Source organism: Ascaphus truei, chromosome 3 (genome assembly GCF_040206685.1).
Source record: "Ascaphus truei isolate aAscTru1 chromosome 3, aAscTru1.hap1, whole genome shotgun sequence".
NCBI classification, from domain to species: domain Eukaryota; kingdom Metazoa; phylum Chordata; class Amphibia; order Anura; family Ascaphidae; genus Ascaphus; species Ascaphus truei.
This window is the reverse complement of record NC_134485.1, coordinates 186951091-186961856: the sequence shown is the minus strand read 5'-3', so window position 1 is coordinate 186961856 and position 10766 is coordinate 186951091. Positions and strand designations below refer to the sequence as shown.

Below are 10766 nucleotides of genomic sequence, written 5' to 3'. Positions count from 1 at the left end.
ACCAAAACCAGTGGGAATATTCACATGCCAAAGGTGTAAGGCCTGTAAACACATTAACGTGACAAAGAAATTCAGTAACAATGATGACACCAAATCGTATGTAATATGAAAGTTCGTTAATTGCCTTACCTCCGGGGTCATTTACTTGGGGGGGTGTACCTGTGGGAAGAAATATGTTGGTAAGACGAGGAGAATCTTTAAACAAAGAATTCTAGAACATATAGGCAGTATACGCAAAAAGACTGATACACCAGTGGCCAGACACATTAATTCCTGTCATAATGGCAACATTAGTGCTATTAAGTTCATAGGGATCGATCAGCACTCACTGGGTATCAGGAAAGGCAACTGGGATGAAGATCTCCTGAAAAAAAAAAGAGGCTAGATGGATCTACACTTTGAAGACCTTGTCACCAGGACGGCTAAATGAGGGATTTGTCTATACACCATTTATCTAGACTTACTGCAGTCACCACCTCATATACAACACATTAATCAATATGAATACTGAGATTAGTGTACACAAAAATGCACTTATGTTTGTTCATACAATCACCTTCACCTTGCAAACCTGATTTTGGACATACGCCTATTATCCTGTTTCATTATTTATTTAAACATTCAATATTAAAGTGGAACTCTGGAATCCACTCCAAATTACTAGAATACATCTGGTTGGATGGCAGATAAATGCACCTCTAATTAGTCTAAGATGTACTGCCTTATAGTATCCTGTAATTATTATTTACTATTTACCTGTCCACAGTCCGATGGATCCCACAGGTCCATATGGCTTATAATATACTTACCTTTAACACAAGTTTGTGACTTGTTTTGAGTGGGAATGGCCTAAACTATTACATAGCAACTAAGATCACACTCAGAGAACTACCATTAGGTACCACTATTATATAGAAATAGGTAAGGATACATCTATCTATTTATTAGATAGAGACTATCATGTGGACATGAATGTACCTTTGGTCTACCCAGTCTCCTGTGCAGCAACATGCTATACGGCGCAACAAGCACAGGGGGTACTTCAATGGTTAATAGGACATATTAATATACAATTAGCACAGTGGAATAAACATAAGCACGTATCCAATGGGACACTCCCCCGCACCTGTCTTGATAAAGCGTTTATGCAAAACGTGCGTCGGCATCTCGTGTGCGCGCGCAGGGTTCCCATGCTCCCGGCAAGGAACCGGCTGGCAACTAGTTTTTTATTGATATTAAATTGATAGTAACTACGTTTTGTTTTATTATTGTTATGATCATTGTTGTGTATGTGTTTTTGTATTATATGTACTGTAGTAAGTACTGTCAATGTTTCATGTTTTTAATTAGCATGTGTCTAGTACATACATAGTTACATAGTTACATAGTAGATGAGGTTGAAAAAAGACGTAGGTCCATCAAGTTCAACCTATGCTAAAACTAGACTACTTTATCCTATATCTATACTTACTTATTGATCCAGAGGAAGGCAAACAAAAAAACCCCATTAAGGGGAAAAATTAATTCCTTCCTGACTCCAAGAATTGGCAATCGGATTAATCCCTGGATCAACATCCTTCCCATGTATACTTATTTGGTATATCCCTGTATACCATTCCTACCATTTGCTGGAAGCTTGTTTTAAAAGTCTCACAACATGCAACTTCTTTTTATCTAACCAAACCATTCAGATCCCCAAAAATATCTGCGTATGGATTCTGCATTAATGCCTCTAAAAATATTAGAACATTGCTTTAGAATTGGAGGATGTCCTATGTAATAATTTTTTCACTTACTGTAAAATACAATGATTTTTTTCCCCTTACATGGATGTGTGTGTAGTGCGGTGGGTGGAATGACGAACCTCGCAGCACATAATGGCAAATGTAGCGGCTCCACCGGGTACTGAAGTTTTATGATCTTGGTTACATTACAAATTACACTATGTAATCTCGTAGCAAAATAGAAATAAATTATAGCCTGCGAGGTAAAAATGTTACACACATTGCATGTTTTTATTCACATACAACTTGTACAGTAATGACAGTGGGCAGTCATGATTTATTTGACAAATAAGCACCCTAATCTTGATTTAAAACACTTATTCCACTAACGAAGCACTAATGAAGCTCTCACCGACATGATAGCTGCCATGCCAATTTGAACGTTTGTTTAATAATTTAAGGTACATTTAATAGTCTGATGAAAGCCAAATTCAAACAAGACAATGGTAAATAAAGCAATGTAAGCCCCCCATTTTTTGGGGAGACTATCTAAACAATTAAGAAATAATATGCAATTCCAATATTGTTACAACAGGCGAGATTACGAAGCAAATGAGAAAATTCACAATTTATTTTTATTTTATTGTAATACAGTATATCCCCAAAAATAGAAAAAACCCTGGAGAATTTAGAAGTAATGATGCAAATGTAAACAACATTTTTTTTCAGAAAGTGGGATTGTTGCTTTAACATCAATCAGAATTTCTCTTTTCACATAAACGCAATGGGTTATAATGAACGTATCAATAGACTGTAAATGTCACTTATCTGAACACACCTTTGAAATTTTGCTTTGTGAAATTACAGTTTTCAGATAGGAAACAAGGAAGCTCCTTTGGAGGTCACTGAAGAAAAAAAATTAAATGATTCCTGACCCAGTTTCTGATTATCAATAATCACATCCATCATATTGAAGAGAGCAAGCTGATGCCACACCCAGTCCCAGCGTAGAAAGAGAGTAGGCTTTACTGAGTGACCGCCTTTAGTAACCCTCGCATGACCTTGTAGGTCATCAGTTGCTGGTTTTCCTTTGGAGGATAACAGGGCCCACGTTCTGTGACATATGAGTAAGGGAATCTCAGAACCCAGAGTCCGTCAGGGGGCAGTGTGATATCTTGCTTTTCAGGAGAGAAGACTGGGCACGGAGGTGGTCCAGGGTGCACCTACGAATACAAGTCAACAACCAAATATTAATAGTGATACTTATTTGACCCCTGTTATTGCTGCTCATTGGCTTTAATTGTCACAGTATTAGGCTAAACTTGCATTTTAGAGTCAACATGTTTAAATCGGACCCTGAATATAGCATTATTGAGCTGAAAAGGCACTGACTGATAACAATGAGAGTTTGAAGCAGAGGAGCCTGGTTCAAATCCCGGTGTCAGCTTCTTGTGCCTCTAGCTCCAACAACACAGATTGTAAGATCTGGGCAGGGACAGTGTCTGCAAAATTCCTACGTACATTGCTGGTTACTGCGCACTATACCTGTAATACTGAAGCTCTTTTAAGTCCCATTGGGAGAAAATAGATGTATGACACAAAGGTTATTATGCTTACAGCCTAGCAGACCCAGTGAACAAATATGGCTGCAGGGAATACATAATTTTAGTGGCCTATAAAAAGTTGCATCGTCATCAAGTGATTGTCATAACTGTCTATTGGTGACCCTGGCAGCCATCCTTAATGTAATATCGTGGTAGCATAAAAATTAAAATTCTATCAAGGTAAAAAATACATTTGAGCAGCATGTACTTTCTTTAAATGCCTGGCCTTTCCTCTTCAATACATATAACTACTTGCTACTGCCACTTAGTAGTAAATGCTCTGCCCTTTGTATTGCAGAATTCTTATTCAAGACCAAGCGCTAGTTGCTTCAGACCTGAAACAAGTCACAATGGATCATATTTACTAGAGAGTGTCAAGCCTTAAAGCACCTTCAAACCATTCAAGTGAATGGACCACAAAAGGTGCATTAAGACAGTGACCGAGAGATATTGGGCCTTATTTACCATTAGGGGTGTTCATTAAACGGTGATCGTGGTGATCAGGGCACTACTGCACAATCTCTCTTCAATGGGAGTTTCCGTGTGATAGCACCCAGATCGACACGATCAAAGCTTAATGAATAACTCCCTAAAACACCAACATGTCGGATTAATTGCGGTTGTAAACTACACTACCCACAGCATGAATTCAGAACTATAACAATTATTAGAATTATTATTATTATTTGGTGGTACAAAGATGACAGCAAACACCCCTTGAGCCTTTTTACAACATTGTGTAAACCAGTTCACAAGCAACATAGACTTGTTGTGTGAATGCAAGAATGATTTGCATATAAAAATGGTGATATTTCTTTGTTTCGTTTTGCAAATCATAATAAAAATGTAAATGATAAATTGAATACAATTTTTTTTTCTTTAAAACACTGGGGTAGATCCACAGAGCTAAATTAAATCTGGGCTACTGTGATGTTACCGAAATATGTAACGTCCATTAGTTTCTCTCAGTTTAACAGGTATCCACAAAGCTAATGATATGCAAAAACAACGTCCGTTTGGCAAACTAAGCATCGTTACGTTAGCTGTATCAACAGGGATTTTCATTGCACAGAGACACTGCACATCCGCATTGGCAAAACTATAACATCCAATGTTCTAATTAACACACATGCGTTACAGACGTGTTACCCAGGGGGCTTGGTGAGCCTGGCAGTTCTGCCACAAAAAAAGAGGCAATCATTTTCTGTAAATATTTTTCTTGTTATTTGGCATGTACATTTTCTCCCTTTATTGTTTGCACACAGTTAAGAACTGGAACAGTTTGGGAATAAAAGTTTTGTTCACTACTTCTGACTCTAGGTAATTATTGTTATAATATACAGACATTATGGTACACCCATACTTAATACAGAAGATTGTATACCATATTAGGTCAGACAGACAGATCTGCTATATCGGTTAGATGTTATGCTAACGGACAATTAGCTTATGATTTGGATATGAGTCAGACAGACGTCCGTTCAAAGTTAGCCATCCGATATTTCTCGGATTAACACGAGGGCATTGTAACGCCAACCACCTTTGTGGGTTATGCGTTACGACTATTGTTACGTCAAAAGGGGGTAGCGTCACGATAAAAGATTTAGCGGAGCTTTGAGGATCTACACCGGTGATAGGCAGCTCAATGCTGCATTATAAACACTTACTCTACTCTGCTTGCATATTTTCAGTGAACAAGTGATTTCTTACATCACTAGTTGCCTCCAGCTTTCAAATACAGACATTTTGTTCTTGCCTTCAGAAAATTGCTCCTGATCTGTACATTTGTATACACGTAAAATAGGGTTTGTCAAAAACAAACATGTCGCCACTTTAACCTATAAATACAATTTTCAATATTGATGTAGTCATTTTTTATTATCCCGATATTACCATCATGTCAGTATAATGCTCAGCTTTAATGTGAAGTATTTCAAAGTCTCTATCTGCACCTTTGTTTCTATAAAAAATTCCTGTTGATTGAAATGTAAATGAAGAAGCATTCGGTAACACGGCACATTTGGGATCTTACCTGAGGAGCCAATACAATTTGTAAAGGAGCATCCGGCACCACAACAAAGAGTCTCATGAGCTGAGCGTAATGGGGTTTAAGTCCTCGGCCCTGTGACGGTGAGAGGATGTACAAGGGCATGTCACTGTTTAGGACTTTTATGGCTGATTCTTTGGGTCCATTGCCAATCACCTTCATAATTTTATCAGGCCCCGAGCAAATAAACCTCCGGCCTCGGGAGTCCTCGTACTCGAAGCCCACAAACGCTCTTGCCATGTCATCTCTCCTCCGGCCTCTTCCCATCACCTCTGCACTGCGCTTCCCAGGAATGGATTTATTGGGGGCCGGCCAGGAGTTGGTGTCCAGGTCTCCTTCGTCTTCCGGCTTTGTTCGTATGACGATGTCCCAAGCCATCAAATAATTTGTCCCTGGGATGAAGCCAAGTTGATCTAGCCCCGTGTGGAAGTTGTAAGCCTTAGCAGAACCAAGTTTTACCAAGGCCCAACTGGAGAACTTGGGCAGAAGTCCTTTTGGACAATTCGAATGCATCATGCCAGGGAGATACTCCACAGTAGATGCTTGACGATCGACCAAACTCTGCCTTTTTTCACCTTTGTCCTCTGTGCCATGACCAGGAGCTTCTGCATTTTCACCCCCTGCTTGTGGGTCAGCTGGGTATGTTCCCAGGCTGTCAGTGGACTGGCCCAAGCTGAGTGCCAGACTCAGGCTGGTACTGTCTCCCTGTGTTTGAGGCTCCTTATCCTTTAGCTTCTCCTCTTCCACTTCTCCCTCCTGGGGAGCTGGGGGAGTTTCGTTCTTGGCCGGAGCTGGGTCTGGGGTGCTAGGCTGGAACATGGGGAAGTTGATATGATCCAGCTTTCCGCAGCATTTCTCTTCCAGCATCTGTGGAATACAAAAAAAACTTTTTAGTAAAACAAAAGTCCACCACTAATAAGACAACACAAAGAGAAAACGCTGAACTAGAACTGAAGTGTCAATATCCTATGATCATAGTCACAAATCTTGAACACAATTTAGCATACCCCTTATAAAGACTAATTACCTGCTCTAAATGTCAGTTACAAATAAGGAGGGTAATATGCCTATAGCTGGGAGACTTAAAATAGTTGACTGGCCCACAAGGGTCAGAATTGTTTAGACTATTTACAGAACTGTGGGCATGAAAAACTGAATCTCCCCCCCTCCCCAAAAAAAACCAAAAACACAACAGAGGGTATTCCACTTTACTGCCTAAATCCAGTATATCCCAAACTCTGGCATGGAGGGGGTGGGGGGTGGGGGTTTGGGAGGATTACTGAAACTTTAGATTAAAAGATATCTGGAGCAGGGACGTCTCGTCTAACCCAGGAGGCCTCCTCAGGTAACGTTGAGCAGTGTGTCCTATTTCTTAATTCAATTTGGTTATGTTCATGAGGCATGCACAAACAGGCATTGCAAGAGTATAATACCTGATAAAAATCGTAATTGGCGCTGTGGATGTCGAAGGGGTCTTCACGGGGTGCCTGCTTTCTCCCACAGTTACAGCTACCAGTTGATCGTGCCCGGCTATTGTGATACAGGATGGGGGGGTTTCTCTCTGGTTCAATTTTGTCCCCTAAATATAAATTAAAATCAGCTTTTAAAATTTAAATCTGCACATTATTTAAAATAATAATAATATATATATATATATAAATAATAATAATAATAAACATACACACACTAAGTTATGGTGGGTGAAAAAAGCAACAAAAAAACTCCACCGTTGGCATTTAGACAATAAAGAATATTACTTGTGAGCACATTCACATGTCTTAGACAGGGCTGCAACCCTGCCTTTCAACCATTATTACCTCGCATACAGTGCTCCCACTGCAGCAAGGGATTCTGGGAAATGACATGCAAATGAGCACACAATGTGTCACATTTTGCCTGGAATATCCATTCACATGGAGCCCATGGTAAAATTACTTGCTTAAGTTTACCCAGAGGTGGCAATATGTTTCAAAAATTTGATCTCTCACATTCGAGATCAGCATACTCAAGATACAGTCCCATGTACTGCCAAATTGAACTAACGCCAGTGAAATGTTTAAAAAAAAAAAAGGTATATGTTGGCAAAGATAGCTTTTCTCTTAAAAAAAATTAAATTATACATATATAGTACATACACACATAAAATAATCAGACAGGTATACTACTGACCCGCTCCCTCACACATGGCTCCGACAGTGGGTGAATAAGCCGAATTACGTTATTGCGGTGGGAAAAACAAGATAAACATCCTTCCTCTACAAAACCCTTCTGATTTTGTGGTTTGCTTTTTATCAACATAAATTACCTTGATTTAACATAGATGATTAATATGGGATCACTTTAGTCCTAATAGCAGATTATATCAATACAAAATGCACCTGTACTCACTACTCTGTTTTTTAATCTTACCTGATATGTATCTTTTGTAATCATGCAAAATACTTTGCAAACATGTTGCTGGATGCACACTGCTATGTATTCTTACTATTTCTTGTGCCTACTATCTAAAGCTTGATTGACAGATTTGCAGTTTCTTTCATCCCTTCAGCACTGAAGGGTGCCAGCAATACTGTACATTGTAAAGCCCCGTAGGGGTTATAATGTAAAACTACTGTATTTAATTGAAAGAAAGACTTGAGATTCATGAAATTGAGCCGTGTCACCTATACTGGCAGATTATAATCCGCAAGTCTTGCTGCCATTATCATGCCGTGGTTCTCTTGTGTAACCCTGAACAGAGAATATTTGATGGGTAACTAGCCATCTCTATATTCAGGAACATCAAACATGGGAATGCACTTTGCATCCGACGGCTGGTGTAGACGGGGGTTTCCTGGACAATGGTTGAAAATCAATATTAGAACATATTTTGTTGTTTTAATGCAGAGTTGAAGGGACAGTAGTAATAGCCCAATATGGCTGTGACATCAATGACCAACATTACTGCACTTTGGTTTGGCAATAAAAAAAATGGATTGTAATTAACACACGATCTCTCTTCACTGCCATTTTTTTTTATATTTATTTATTTATTTTTTAAGAATCAAGACTGTATTTAGTGATCGAATCCACTCTTGGATTAGCAATATCATTGCCGACATTAGAAGGATCAGTGAGGCTGCAGAACACAATAAGAAAACTCCTCTCCAAGTTCACCAGTGCATGGGACTGGAACAAAGGCTCGTCTTTAGTTTGTTTACAACTGGAATAGGGAAACATGCTTTAAACTGGTTTCACTCCTATCAGGTAGATCCCAACGTGTGTCCAAGGCCTTGCTTGTAGTGCCGGCGACGCGAATTAGCCCGAAAACAAACGCATTGCCGCCGCTGCGTGCGCTTATAGTGCACGCGACGGCGACAAGCGACGTCGCCATCGCGAAAATCCACCGCCGGCAAAATTTAATTTTTCAAGAGCCGTCGCGTCACGTGACGGCCCTTGAACAAATCAAATTGCGGGAATCCCGCGATGCGGCCGACCGGCGAAAGATAACTTTCGCCGGTGGCGACGGCGACGTCACCAGCACTATAAGCGCAGCCTAACTTGGATATCGCCTGTGGTGTCCCTACTCTTTTCAGTCTTCATCAATGATCTACCCACAGCTTGTAAGGGAGCTTCAATACACATGTATGCAGATGACTTAATCTTATATAAACACAACGCTAGCCTCTGACCTTGAACACATACTTCATTCTAATTTTGATACTTGAAAACTGGATTTCCCAAATCAAACAGTTTTTAAACACTGACAAGACTAACAATTGTATTTGGGACCCAGGCTAAATTTCAAAAGCTACCAAAATGACGGAGCTTCAGATCAGAACCACCTCTAGTGCCAGTCTGGCCCCTGCACTAGCTTAAAATGTTTGGGCAAATGGTTTGACTCCCATTTGGGTTACACATTGATACCCGGTCATCCAAAACCTATGCCAAATTAGGTGTACTTTACAGGAACAAATCCTCCCTAAGGCTACGCTTATAGTGCCGGCAACGCGACGGTCAGGTGACTGTCGCTGGAAAATCAAATAGAGATGACTTCCAGCGATCGCGATCGCTCCGTCACGTCGCACTTACTATAAGCGCACGCGACTGCGGCAATGCATTTGTTTTTCCGCAACGTCGCGGCGCTGTCACTATAAGCGCAGGCTTAGCCCGCTGGTCTGAAAGCGTATCGCACAGCAGATGCGAATACCAATTATAGACTATGGGGACATAGTATATGGCACAGCACCCCAAACTCACCTTAGCAAACTGGACACCCTCTACAATTCAATATGCTGCTTTGTCCTCCAATGTAACTACAACACACATCACTGCGAAATGCTCAAAGAACTAGATTGGCCATCACTTGAGTCTACCTCAACCTGCCTATCTGAACAAGCTCCTCACCCCTACCACATGCAACAGGTGTCACCCGAGATCTGACTCCAAAAGACTATTCACGGTCCCACGGTCCAACAAAGTATCCGGCCGCTCCTCTTACCGTGCACCTCAAAACTCGAGCAATCTACTTGAGATTCTCAAAGTCGCCACCAGTCTATGTTCTTTCAAAACTAAAGCTCTTTCACATTTTAATCTGGTCTGTAAGGCCGAGTCCATAGACGGACAGGCCGTGCTGAGGCGTGCGGACGGTCCGCGCTGAGCCCCTGCATCCTCAATGAGGATGCCTTGAGAGGGGGCTCACGCGAGCGTCCGCAGGCGTGCTGACGAGATGGAGGTTTCAGCCGAGCGCCAAGCTGTTTTTCAGCGCGCTGTCGGCTGAAAACCTCCAATCACAGCACAGCAGCGTCAACGTCACGGCGCCGTGACGTCGGCGCCGTGACATTGACGTCAGTGCGTCGCGGGCGATTGGCCCAGCGACGTCACTGCCCCGCCTCCAACCACCTTCCCCCGGCTCCCTTCGCGCACGCTGGCTCGCCTGCAAGTCCGTGCAATCACGCTGACTGAAGCAGGCGAGCCTCAGCGCTAGCGCGCCTCCGCTCTCCCCACACCTCTATGGCCCGGGCCTAACACACACCTATAACACATTTTATCTTTAACTGTTCATGCAATGTCTTTATATATAATGTATAACCCCGTTCATTTAACGTAACCATGTATCTGTCATCACAACTATGCCCAGGACATACTTGAAAATGAGAGGTAACAATGTATTACTTCCTGGTAAAACATTTTATAAATCAAATAAATAATGCATTTACAAGGCACGATATTAACTCATTGCATGCGCATGCAAGGCCCGTAATATAGTGGGCGCGCGCGCTCTGTCGTGCGCGCAGCAATTATAGTTGGCTGTGGATAGCTAGCCGTCCTATACAAGGGCCACGCGCACACACGGCAGTAAGCGTGGAGCCAGCCGACAAGGGGGGAAGATTACGAAAAGTTTTTGCGCCG

General features: G+C 41.5%; 1 protein-coding gene across 1 annotated transcript in view; it reads right to left on the bottom strand.

Moving 5' to 3' along the window:
* Positions 1-1992: 1992 nt before the first annotated feature.
* The window catches only part of SMG8 (SMG8 nonsense mediated mRNA decay factor), a 16390-nt gene continuing 7616 nt past the window's right edge, over positions 1993-10766 (bottom strand). Inside the window, exons 2-4 of the mRNA XM_075589786.1 lie at positions 6809-6954; positions 5361-6242; positions 1993-2947 (exon numbers count right to left, since the gene is read on the bottom strand). Of these exons, the coding sequence (XP_075445901.1) occupies positions 2750-2947; positions 5361-6242; positions 6809-6954 (1226 nt within the window). The 3' untranslated portion in view covers positions 1993-2749. The remainder of the gene's footprint in view (positions 2948-5360; positions 6243-6808; positions 6955-10766) is intronic.